This window comes from Akebia trifoliata, chromosome 13 (genome assembly GCF_017979445.1).
Source record: "Akebia trifoliata isolate Shusen 1 chromosome 13, ASM1797944v1, whole genome shotgun sequence".
In the NCBI taxonomy this organism is placed as follows: Eukaryota; Viridiplantae; Streptophyta; class Magnoliopsida; order Ranunculales; family Lardizabalaceae; genus Akebia; species Akebia trifoliata.
This window is the reverse complement of record NC_141387.1, coordinates 27,202,987-27,216,787: the sequence shown is the minus strand read 5'-3', so window position 1 is coordinate 27,216,787 and position 13,801 is coordinate 27,202,987. Positions and strand designations below refer to the sequence as shown.

The window sequence follows — 13,801 nt, the reverse complement described above, 5'->3', positions numbered from 1 at the left end:
TAACTAAAACCATATCCGAACCATTTTACTTTCATTAAATCTAATATCATTAAATCTAATAAAAATTCATATCCGAATCCCACTGAATCAATAAAATTGCTAAAATATAAAAGATAAACTTGAACTTAAGACCTCCCCATTATGGAAAGAAACTTAACCACTATACCTAATCATTATTAATTAATAAAAAACAACTTAATTTAGATACTTATACTCGTATCACTTGGATTTCGGATAAAATCCATCCCAATTTAAGTCCTATACCCACAGATGCTTATTCCCAAAGCGTATTTATTGCAATAGATTAGTTCAACCCATGAATTATTTTCATCAATGGATTAGTTTGATCCGAATCTCATTTAACATAATCTTTTGTGAACAAGACTAGACGCTTTTCTACGATTTGAAACTATACCCATAAATGATACCATGTGCCCACATGCCCTAATATGAAATTTGTTGCTTAAAAATAAGATTACATTTATTTTTTTCCTTTTCTTTTTCTTGATAAATGACATGTAAGGAAATTAAATTAAAAACAAAAAATTTAATGAACACAAACCATCATTCTTAAATCTCCAACTATAATTTGACAACTCCATTCTTTTTCTGATAATTCATCGAGATCCATATCACATAGAGATCAATGAATCAATCAGACGGTCTCCATGCAGAGGCAGTAAGCAAAGAAAGATCCTTCCAACCCAACTTCAAACAACCACCTTCTTCAACCAAAGTATATCCTTTCCAAGGAAACATACCTAATAACAAACTCGCTTGAGCCGCCGGGTTACCACCGAGTGAAACTGGTCTAAAACCGATTCTCCTCAACTCATCTCCCCATCTTTCGACTTTCACCTCTCCAGTCCTCTTGGGTCCACCAACGGCCACGATGTTCCTGATCTCATGCCCAAACAACTGTTGTTCCACTTGATGTCGTTCTAAACTATCTCCAGCTAACCCATCACCCAACGCATCAAACAATGCTGAGTAGTAATGTAGAGCTTCCACGAATCTCCCTAAAAAGTTCCCACCATGACTGAGATCTTGTTCAACGATCGTGATTAATTTAGGATTCAAGATCTTAAGCAATCTTAACGTCCCAAGATCAGATCCTGTGATGTCGTACAAACAATGGTGCATCCAATGTACCACAGTAGCTTCATTTTGTCTCGGAACGAGTCCACTCAGATCGGTTAAATTCCCTACTTTGCCTTCTAATGGATGAAACTCGAAAGGCAAACCGAGTGAAGTCGCGAAATCGGTGAGTCGTCTTCCTGTGGCTTCTAACAACTCGATCGAAGATCCAACGCCTGTAATTCTCATAGATTGGATTTTTTTGGATCTCGAGGCGAGAATATGGAACAATCCAGGCCATTGAAGACCCTGCATTATGTCGAGATCAATGACATGGACTCGATCTTCGCTTTCTAGGGTTTGAAAGATTGCTTGATTTGCAGTATATTGGGAGAATTTGATTAAGGGACTAATCGAATTGTAAGATTGAAGAGCTTTGCAGATCCGTTGATTTTGAGCTAGAGTTAGGGTTTTGAGATTAATTGGAGAATACGTACCGAGACAAGAACTGATGATCCTAGATCGAAGAGCTTCAGAGAAGTAAGCCGCGACTCGTTCGGGTGAAGAACCGAAAGGAGAGGAGAGTTCAGATATCTCGGGAAGGAGATCGCTTGCTTCATCGAGTTTATCCATGGCGACAGCTTCGGCGCACTGTAGCAAAAGCCCTAAGAGATGTAGACCTGTTGATTCAACTCCACTGATGATCGATTCTTCTTGTTCTGATTCGTTTTCTTGTACTTGGATTGATTTTTTTCCGGAAATTGTGGATTCTGTTGTGGGATTATTAGTTCCTGAATTTCGTTTTCTGCGTTCTTGATTGTCTTCGTCTTCTCCAGAGTGGGATTCTCGATCGATGCGTTTGGTTTTCATGGAGGAATCAGATTTAGGGTTAGGGTTTGCATTTAAGGGTGATTGAGGGAGTAAGCTCTGAAGCATGATAGGAGAGAGAGAGAGAGAGAGAGAAAGAGAGAGAATTAATGGCGACAGCCTTTTTGGAGAACTTTTAGAGGGAGAAACCCACACCTTGAAAGGAGACAAAAAGTGTAGCAGAGTTTTGCAGAGAGAGAGAGAGAGAGAGAGAGAGTTGGGGTTTGCTATTATCGTCGTTAAATCCGTCAGTCCGCCGTCAAGTCCTTCGTTTAGTGCCGTCTGTAGTAAGTGTGTTTAATTTAAAAATGTAGTTGTTTAAGGATTATTGTTCGTTAATAAATATCTAATTGCGTCATCTTTGGATGCTCTGGCGGTTGGGAATTTTTTTCGGTTATTTAAACATACCTCTTTATGTTTTGATGAATATTTGAGATACCCCTGTGTTTTCAAACTCATGACACGCCCTCTTGACCTAGGTCTTCAATTATAAATTAATTTAAAATTATCTAAATACCCTCATTTTCCACCTCTACCTAAAAACCCCAATATTTTTTTAATTGTTCTGATCTGACTTCCTACCACACTATGCTGACATAAGAAATCAGTTCAGCATTTTGCAACATTTTTTCTCCAAAAATTAGTCATCTTTGGGACTAGAGTGAAGTATGTTACTTGCTTTTTGAGCTTTAATATTTTATTTTCTTCAACCTTCAAACCTCAATAATAGATATAATTTTTGGAGAAATACAATTATGGATATTTGGATAGGATTTCGACAAAATATTCAAGATGATGGATTAAATAAATAGAAGTATTCTAAGAGATTAACAACTTGAAGATGACAGATTTTTTGAGTGAAAAATCATGGTGATTGGCTGGAGGTTGATGATAAGGATACTTAAGTCTTTTTCATTTGTTCCAAAACAAAACCTAGGTCAAGGGGGGCACATCATCGATTTAAAAACATAGGGATTATCACTAATATTGATCAAAACATGCATATTTTTTTCTTGGGTGATTTAGACTAGAGTTGCAACTCGAGGGGCGAGTGAGGGCAGAAGGATCAACCCAAGCCCAACCCAAACCTTATTAAACAACCCACACCCACATTCAACCCGACGTCCTAGCATGAAATGCTCAATCCAAGCCTAACCCAAGCCGAGTTGATTAATCATGGAAATATGAAATGATTTAACAAGAAAGTTATTGATTATTTAATGAAAATAATCATATACATTAATTTTGATATTTAAATAAATAAAATCTAACATACATAATGTGGTGATTATTAAATTACAACCATATTAAGTCCAGGTTCGAGCAGCAAACCCAATGCCTATGCCCAACCCTAACCCAATTTTCTTTGAACCCAAGCTAACTACGCCTAGACATGATCCAAGTTCGTGTTCAACTCAATAGATTTGAGTTTTAGCCACCCAAGTTGCAGCCCTAATTTAGACATAGATCCCACATTGTGGTGAATGTTTTCAACCTGACAACTCCATTGATTTCAATCTTCTCTTGTACAAATGAAAAATAAACTAAATGCCCTTATCTTCAATTTTTACGAAAAAGAATCAAATACTTTTCTATGTAAAATTAGTCATTTTTCAACTTATAGAGTATTCTTAATCCATTGAACATCTTCATCAATCTCTAATATATTTAATATAAAAAAAATTATGGGTTTTTATTAAAAATTCAATGTCTTCACCTATTTTTCAAGAAGAAGAAAAGATTCAAACAAAATAAGACAATATGATCTCGTTATTAGTTCTTTAAGATTAGAGTAGATAAAATTTTAAGGTTGAAGATCATTGATTTTGAGGGAACAAAATCAAGGGTTTTTCATTGAACATCGAAGATAAGGGCATTTAGATTATTATTATTTTTTTATTAATCTATAAGAGAAGACTAAGTTCAAGAGGTGTATCATTAATTTGAAAACATAAAGGATGTAGAAAATATTCACGGAAACGTGGATGGATACGTCTAAATCACATTTTTTATTTTTATTTAATTTTTTGTTTTTTCATTAAGACCATTGGGTAGCTCCGATTCTTACCAAAAACTCTTTGGTAGTACGTACCTCTCTCGTTTCATGACCAATATTCTTATCCATCTAAATTATTAGTTTTTGTGGTCCACATTCGAAAGTTATTATTTTTATTTTTCGTTGATTAAGACATGCCCCCACCGCCCCTTGTGTTTTTAAACTTATGACATGCCTCCCTTGACTGTTGACCAAGGTCCCTTTTAGAAAGTAGTTAAAAAATTACTTAAATATCCTCATCATCAATTTATAATAAATAACCACAATTGATTTTTATCCTGAAAAAATTATCTCCAATCTTATGGTAGAGATTTTACCTTCAGTGTTCAATCTTAAGAGCTTATAACCTATATTAGAAAAATCCCCAAAATCAATCATCTTCAATCTTAGGGTAAAGATCTTGATCGTAAGATTTTATTTCCTTCAATTTCCAAATCGAAATAAAAAAGATGATTTTTGAAAAAGTACAAGCATGAATTTTTTCGAAGACTTTTTGCTTTACAAAATCATTTATCTTCTACATCCAGGGTGGAGCTGATGGGGACAATTGCCCCCACAGAACTTTGAGACACCCATGAACTTTCAATTAATTACATGCCCCATTTGTCCCCACTCTCTCACCTCTCTCCCCATTTGCCCCCACATCCTCACCTCCCTCCAATTGCTCACCCCCCCCCCCCCCTCTCTCTCTCTCTTACATTTTTTGTTGGTAACATTGTCTCTTGATAAGGCCTTCTCATATAGGGTCGGGTTCCGTAAACACATAAAGCTACTCACATTGCGACACAATGTTTTGTCTTATATGGGCAAAAATGTTTGGAATGGGCTGATTTTTTGTGAGGATGATCTCTATGGTGAGGAGATCATCCTTGCCAAAAAATCAGCTCATTATGAAACTTCTAGCCCCATGTTTACAAGTTGAAAAATTTTAGACCGTCCAATATTTGTAAATCAATTTTGATGGGGTTGAAGTTTTGGAATGGGATGATTTATTGCAAGATGATCCCCTCATCACAAAGATCATTCTAATAAAAAATCAGCCCATTCCAAACCTTTTTGCCCATATAAGACAAAAACGGTGTCATAATGTGAGTCGCAATATGGGTGGTAAGAACGTCACCCATATATATATATATATATATATATATATATATATATATATATATATATATATATATATATAAACATTTTTCAAAACATGGGTTAGTAGTTTGGAATGGGCTGATTTTTTGTGAGGATGATCTCTATGATGAGGAGATCATTCTCACTAAAGATCAGCCTATTTTAGAACTTCTAACCCCATCAAAAGTGATTTACAAAAATTGGACGGTCCACAATTCTTCAATTTATAAACTAGGGTTAGAAATTTCAAATGAGCTGATTTTTGGAGAGGATGATCTCTTCACCGTAGAGATCATCCTCACAAAAAATCAACTCATTCTGAAGCTTCTAACTCATGTTTTGAAAAATGTTTGACACAATGTTTGGCCAACTTTAGGGCCGTTGAACTGCTCCCTATATATGAGTGGCGTTCAGAGGACCTAAAGGGAGTCAAATATTTTTTCAATGTATGGGTTAGGAGTTTCAGAACGGACTGATTTTTGGTGATGATGATCTCTATGATGAGGAGATCATCATCACCAAAATTAGCCAATTTTGAAACTTCTAACCCTATCAAAAGTGGTTTACAAAAATGAAACAGTCCACAATTCTTCAACTTGTAAATTAGGATTAGAAGGTTTGGAATGAACTGATTTTCGGTGAGGATGATCTCTTTACTATAGAGATCGTCCTCACAAAAAATCAACCCATTCTAAAACTTCTAACCCCTATTTTGAAAATGTTTGGCACAATGTTTAGTTTCCTTTAGGGTCTCCGAACGCTTCCTTATATATATAATTTATTCTTTTTCTTCTTCTTCTTTGCATCTGAAAAGGTTTCAATAACGGTTTTAAGCTTTGATCTTACTCATTTTTCTTACCCTAATATCTCCAATCGAGTTGAAGCCGTTTTCATGAGAAAGTTATGTTCGATATGTATCTACTGAATCTATTTGGTAATATTCGATACCTACCGAATGTACTAAAACAAGTTTAGTCTCAACCTACTGAACAAAACTATCAAAAAATCTTCGAGTTCTTTGATTTGAAATCATCGTTTTGAGATTTTAACAGTGATTTTCTATCTTCCTTGATGATTAAATGCAAAAAAAATAAAAGAAAATTTAAAAATATAAAGATTATTTGAAAAAAAAAATCCTAAAACGTAATCTCCATTGATTCAACCTCTCACAAAACTCAACAAAAAAAAAAAAAAAAAAAAAAGAGGAAGAGAAGGACGAAAAGAAGAAGGAGGAAGTGAGTTTTAGGTTTTTATTTTATTGGTGGTGGTGGGTGCAATAAGTCAAAATGAAAAGGGTGAAATGATAATTTACTTTTTCACAAAAGTCACTTAAGTGGGTGCATTGAGTCACTTTGGTATGTGCAAATAGTCGCCTCCTTTTTCTTAACCAAGCAGTCGTGTGCCTTGAACGTTACTTTTTATTAAACACGTGGCAACTAGACATTGATTAAACGAAACAAATTATTACTTGATAAACATACACTAGTTATGACTTGTGATGATAGTTCTAAATTCCTCTACTCGATGGGAAACTCCGGGACAGTCGACTTTACTTGATTGGACTTTGAGATAATTCTTCACCCAATCATGATGGAATCAATTGGTAAATCATCAGGTCAACAAATGTTACATGATTCGTTGATTCGATTGATTTGAATTCAAGTTCAAAGTTCGTGGTTCGCCAATCTAAAATGAACCCAGTTTGTAAGGTAGGTAGAGAAAATTCTTTTTCAGGTTCACTTGGGTTTCCTAGTTTGATTCACTAGCTTGGTTTGATCGCGCATATATATAATTCAAGTATAGAAATTATTGGCAATAATAATATTAAAAATTATAAGTCAAATAGAAATAAATTAGTAAATAATCTAAATTTTAAATGTAAACAATGAAAAAAAAAAAAGCAATCAAAAAAATACTTTTGTCGCCGAACCAAATTGGTGGATTCTCCAAATTTCATGTTTTGGTTCGTCGAAACCAACCAAAATGTGCTAGGCTCATGGTTCGTTTCACTTATGAACCCAATACGACTCGTACCACAAACTAGTTCGCTTCATACCAATTTGTGGTTCGGATCAGTAGAAATGAATTGGGTAACATGTCGATTCACCAACTTGGCCATGATAGCTTGAAAATGCACTAAATTGGGATGGATAATATATAATAGAGTCGTGATAAGCTGACTAAAAAAATAACATACTCAACTGACATGACATGTGCACAAAATCATAGATTTTTTCCTCGTGATACATAAGGAAAAAAATCTATGATTCTATTTGTTGAGTAATTGTCTTGTATTCTATTTTTTGGAGTTTCTATTTTTAGGATTACTAAAAGGAAATTACGTAATATTTTCTTTTAATTTTTTATATTTTTGGGGAGATAGATATGTTTTAGTAACTCCTCGTTTATAAATAGAGATCTCTAAGGCTATAAAAATTAGAAGGGTTTTTCTTCTTCTAGGATTTAGAGAGAAAGTGTGAGGGTTGTACAAGGATTTTTGGTCCTAGGTTTGGGATTAAAGTGTCATTTCATGTAATATTCTTCTATGTTTTTTTAGTAAAAAAGATTGGTTCCAATATGAGGACGTAGGCACACTACTGAACCACGTAAATCTTTATGTTTTCATGTGTAGTTTATTTGTTTTCTTTACTGCTTTATTGTTTTGCAAATTGGTATCAAAGCTAGCAACTATGTGCGGATGGCAGTGAAGAGTTTGAGCATGAAGTTCAAAGTCAAGAGATTCGATGGGAATGGCAATTTCAATCTATGGCAAAGATGGGTGAAAGGACATCTTAGTTTAACAAGGCCTGACTAGGGCATTGAAAGAGAAGTCCAATAAACTAGAGAATATGATAAATGCAGATTGCAAAGACATTGAGGCGAGAACGATTAACACTATTCGACTTTGTTTTGTAGATAACGTCTTGTTTAATGTTCTGGAGGAGGAATCGGTACTATGAGAGAAGTTGAAAATTCTTCATATGGGTAAGAACTTGACCAACAAGTTATTTATGGAAAACAATTGAATGCCTTGAAGATGACAGAAGATGTAAATCTTTTGGAATGCATGAACCTGTTTAATCAAATATTGAATAACCTGACTTTAGAATTCCTATGAAAATTTGGTGATTACGCTTATGCAAAAGAAAAATACAATAAAGCTAGAAGATGTCAAAGCAGCTCTTCCAGCAAAAGATACTAGGAGAAGGCTCAATCTTGAAGGTAATACTCAATAGTTGATTATTTGTGGAGGGAATCAATGAAGAAGGATTTCAAATAAAAATTTTGAAAATAGTAGGAGTCGATCCAAAATGAAAGGGAATGGAAACATATAGTGCTACTACTGTAAGAAATATGGTCATATCAAAAGGGATTGTTCGGTTTATGTGGAAAAAAAAAGGGAAATAGTTCTAGTAGCGCAACTGTTGCAGTAAAAAGAGATGATGAATAAAGAGATATTCTCAGAGTCTCCAAAGATATGCACATTGTTCTAAGAATGAGTGGATATTAGATTTAGGTTGTTCTATCCATATATGCTCTAAAAGAGAATATTTTGATACATTGCAAGAAAATAAGACAAATGTGATTTTCTTAGGTGATGGATCAATTTGTGACGTCACAGGAGTTGGTATGGTTAAAATTAAAATATTTGATGGAATGGTACATTATCTGGGTATTATGTTTTTTGTCTTAAAGGTGCGAAAAAATCTAATATCCCTTGGTCGGTTGGACTCCATGGGTTGTAGGTATTCAACTGGAGGTAGAGTTATAAAAATCTAACATGGTTGTTGGTCTAATGAGGGGAGAAAAGTATGGTAAATTGTATCGTCTAGTAGGAAATACAGCGAGGCATGATATTTTCACGACCTCGAAAGATTGGAAACATGGTCTATGAAGTAGTAGACATCTGCGAAGAGTCTTTTTCACAGATGGGCTAGAGAAAAATGTGTTTTCAAGTTGTAGATGATCGTGAGTTGGTTCTTACGATTTGAAAGGATAAGTCGAGGCCCCTCTCTACAGTTGACTAGCCAATCAGTTCGAGTAGCTACACATGTGCATTGGTCGTGTGATCGAGTCGAAGTGGACTAGGATGATTCGATAGTGTGTGTAGCTAGTAGTTTAAAAAGCCAATGATTATTTGTGGTATTAGTAGACAAGTGACTGAGTTAGGTTGATTTAGGTTTGAGGTTGACTTGCATCTTGAATATAGGTGATTCAAATTACGTTGTGTGAGATACTCATGATTTTTCTTGAAGGTGATAAAATTCAAACCAAGGTGAAGATTGTTGAGTAATTTTCTTGTATTCTATTTTGAGGGATTTTATTTGTAGGGTTACTAAAAAGAAATTGTAGACATGTGAAATTTTAAGGGATTTAAACCTCATCAACTTAGGTTTGGGAGTCATTACCATTCAAATAGTTTAAGGCGTGAATGGACACTATGAAAAGAGTTTTGAAAATCTATTTTTCAAGGACTTGATGACTCAAATTTGGTTTGACCTTAGATTTTAAAGATAAAGGAGGTTTGGTTGTGAGACAATGAAGGTTTAGGTACCACATCTCACCCATCAAGTTGATGGTTACCATGCATTGGTCAAAAGTGAAGCATAAAACTATTTTTTAGGATTTTTTGAGCTAGAAAAGAGCGCAATGCATGAATGTATGGATGCATGAGATAAAAAAGAGTGTGAATGTGTGCAAAGGTGTTCAAAATGTATATGTAAGGGACCATTTTTTTGTGAGCTTTGAGTTTTAAGTGCAAATCCACGAAGATTTGCCTTATATGACACTTAGCATTTTTAGAACAAAAGTAGTGTTGTATGCATGCATGAAAAGCTTCTTTAAAGAACTTATTATGGATTTAGAAAAAGGGAAGATTACCTTAGATGGAGGGTTACTCTCTTCCTCCTTAGTCATTAAGAGTGCTTATAATATATGCAATGCAAGTAAGCTATAAACATATATAAATAAAGAACATTAGAAAGTAAATGTTCTCTACGGAACTTGTTATGGATTTTGAAAAAAATAAGACTACCTCACATGGAGGGATTACTCTCTTCCTCTTTAATCATGAAAAGTAAACAATACTACTTGCTTGAATTTAAAGGTGCTTAGAAAGTAAATAATTGAAAAACTATTACAAGAAATAAATGTTCCCTAGGAACTTATTATGGACTTAGAAAATGGAAGATTAACTCACATGGAGGAATTATCCTTTTCTTTCTTAGCCATTGAAAATGAAGGAAAGTTTCATTACATTGCGTGAAAGTAGGGTGGCAATGGGTCGGGTCATGTCGTGTTCGGGTTGTGTTGAGGTAAAGGTATTATGAAAATTTACCCAACACGAACCATTTAATAATCTTGTTAAAACTTAAATCCAAACCCATCCCATTTATAAATAGGTATACCTAATTCAACCCTTATATAACTTGTTTAATAAAATTCTAATCTTTATTTGATAAAAACAAGCTTCATTTCCACCACCAAAAATAAAATATCATTATTAAAAAAAAGTCACACAATCATAAACCAATATTTACCAACATAAATTAAGTATTATAAAACATAAACTAAGTTTTATAAAAAAGAATGGGTAATTTAAAAAATTCTAAAATAATTATTGATATATTTAAAACTACACATTAATGAAAAATAACTAAATGTGTTAAAGTGGGTTCAGCGGGTTGACGCCCCTAACTCAGACCTGGACCATTTAATAATCGTATTAGACGGGTTGACATTATAATAGTATTAGACGAATTGACATTATTATGATGCAAACCCAATTAAACTCGACTCAAATCCACTAATTTTGTGTCATTTTTGAGTTGTGTTCATGGGTCGTGTTAAGATTTTTACCCTACTTGAACATAAATAAACTTGAAAAATAAATTTACTAGAGCGAGGGAGGTAGAAATGGGATAAGGGGGTTACAATTAAAAAAAAAAAAGCTAAATGTTCTCCCCACATTAATCTTCTTCCCTTCTTTATTCTTTTTCTTATTCTAAACTTCTAAATTTTATAAAGTGCATTTTGAGAGAATTTTAGGACTTTAGAAGGGTTAAAGAAAAAAAATTGACAAAATTTTGGAACTCATACTTACCTCCCCATTTGTCTTGGAGGGGTCCTCTATTTAGAGGCTCTATAAAAGTCTAAATTCTATAAGTTCAACTTAATTTTAACAAAACCTCAATGAATGACCTTGGTTGTTTTCTATCATTATGTCCTTAATTGTATTTTCTTCTTTTTGAGTCTTACCAATCATGATGGTCAAGGGATATAAGTGTAAAACTAACAAGGTCCTAGAGAATTCTTTTGACTTGATAAAGGTGTCCAAGAGGGGTTTTAAGGGTCAATTATCCTTTCATGACTCTTAACAAACTAAGGTTAAGTGGATAATTACTCTTAAGGTTTTAAAAAATTCTTTTTGATGGATAAAAGTTCCCAAATCCTTTAAAAGTGATCGAATTCTGATGAAATAGATAGTAATGACATGCAATTTACCTAAGGGTGGAATGCTTATAGGTCATTTGCTTTAGTAGTCTCAACAAACTTGGGCTTGGGGGGGGGGGGGGGGGGGGGGTGGAATTGTTCACAAGTACTTGATAATTCTCTTGGATGGAAAAAATGGTTTAAATCCCTTGAATTTGTTCAATTTAGAAAGATTTTTTTGAGAATGACTTTGAGATGTGCATAAGAGGATGACCTTAATGATCAATTATCTTAGATTGTGTTTCAGCAATGGAAATGTAATTGTCATTTGGTGGGGACCAAGGAATGAGAGAATTACAAATTTACTAGAAAGCCAAGACAAGAAGATTATGGTAGGCCTAATACAAGGGCAGAGATGGAAAATACCTATGTTATCTAGGGTAAAAAGAAATTAAGAAAGGGTTTAATATGTCATTCCTCTAAGCAAATATGGAGCACTCACATGCACCATTCCAACCAAAATTGCCTAATTGACTGGACATTCATTGATTGAGGGTCAATGTAAAATAAAGAAGAACCATAAGTCAATGAAGGCCAAGAAAAAATTTGCATAGACCTTAGGTGACTAATGGCCAAAAGTAAATTAAGCTCGACCATTTGTCACTAAAGGCCTAGCATAACTTGATTTTCTTTGAAACTTTACAATTTTGATTTGCCTTGATGTGGGTCCCACTTGATAAAATCAAAGTCTGTTCAATTGCACCCTTCTTCATTGGATTCTTGTGAGCTCTCAGACTCGATTTGGGCAGATTGGGGTGTTTACAAAAATTATATAACATAATTTTTTTTTTGGATTTTTTCTGTTTCGGAGTTTTTTATTTTTTGAGAGATAAACATGTTTTAGTAACTCCTGATTTATAAATAGAGATCCCTGAGATTGTAGAAACTACAAAGAGTTTTTTTTTCTTTTAGGATTAGAAAGAAAGGGAGAGGGGTGTATAAGGGTTTTTGGGATTGAGATTAAAACCTTAGATTTTTTTTCTTATACTATTCTCCTTTGATATCTTAGTGAAGAAGATTGATTCTAACATGTGGATGTAGGCATACTATTGAACCATGTAAATTCTTTGGTATTTTGTGTGTATTTTTTTGTTCTCTTTATTGCGTGGTTGTTTTATTCTAGGCACATTCTGCCAATTGAGTATGTTTGAGTAATTTTTTAAAGTCAATTTATCATTATTCTATATAATTTTTTTTACCAAAAAATATTTATTTTAATTAAAAAATAAATACTATATAATTTTTTTTACCATAAAAAAATATTTATTTTAATTAAAAAATATTTTAAAATTTAAGATATATTTATTTAATTGATTCGTGTCAACTTGTGAGTCTTTAACTTGACTTGACTTGACTCGATATACAACTGAGTCATGTTTTGGGGCTTTAAAACCTATGGTCATAATTAATATTTGAAGATAGCACTTGTGTTATAAGACTGATGACATACCCTTATCCTCATATAAAAATGACTTATATACCATTTTTTCAAGTTCTAATAAAATAAAATAAAATACTTTCGTATCCTTGTCAATCAGGAAATTTTGATTTTGATTTTTTTGATTTTAAATTTTGATTTAATAATTTAAATATTTGAAGAGCATTTTGAAAAAAAAAAAAAAAAAAATCAAATTTCACTGTTAAATCATCAAGAAAATGCAACCTTAACTAATGGTCAAGGGGGTTAGTGTAATATGACCAATTTAATAGTGGGGTATTTCTTAAATACACTTTTAAAAAATCTTTTAATAAATTGGCGATATTCTCCAAAATGAAAGATTAGATTTACACTTCAATTAAGTGTCAACTTCATTTTTATTTTTATTTTTTATGAATTAAGGATGAAAATTTGATTTTATTCAAATTTTAAAGTATTAAAATTTAAAGTTATTTGAAAAAAAAGTTTTAAATTTCATCATTAATTCATAAAAAAATAAAATTATGATGACTTTCAATCAAGGGGATGAACGTAATCTTGTATTTTTCAAGAGGGTAAATATATTATTACCGATTTAATACAATATTTTACTAAAGGTTGAGGATCTCTTATTAACTCCTAAGGATGACTCAAGAAAAAAACACATGATCTTAACGCTTTAAATGCAAAATCCAATGGTTGAGATTTATCCTTAAGATAAGTATCTCAAAGATTTTTACAATCAAGATACTCATAAATCTCAACCATTG

The 13,801-nt window shown here is 33.1% G+C and overlaps 1 protein-coding gene across 1 annotated transcript; it reads right to left on the bottom strand.

Moving 5' to 3' along the window:
- Positions 1-455: 455 nt before the first annotated feature.
- LOC147388167 (scarecrow-like protein 23) lies at positions 456-2,212 on the bottom strand. Its single transcript, XM_086421721.1, has one exon. The coding sequence runs from the start codon at positions 2,011-2,013 to the stop codon at positions 652-654; it is 1,362 nt and encodes a 453-aa protein (XP_086277847.1). The 5' UTR covers positions 2,014-2,212; the 3' UTR covers positions 456-651.
- Between the last annotated feature and the right edge of the window lie 11,589 nt (positions 2,213-13,801).

Bases quoted from the DNA above. Each gene is read 5' to 3' on its own strand.
- LOC147388167 (XM_086421721.1), bottom strand. From the start codon at position 2,013: ATGCTTCAGAGCTTACTCCCTCAATCACCCTTAAATGCAAACCCTAAC.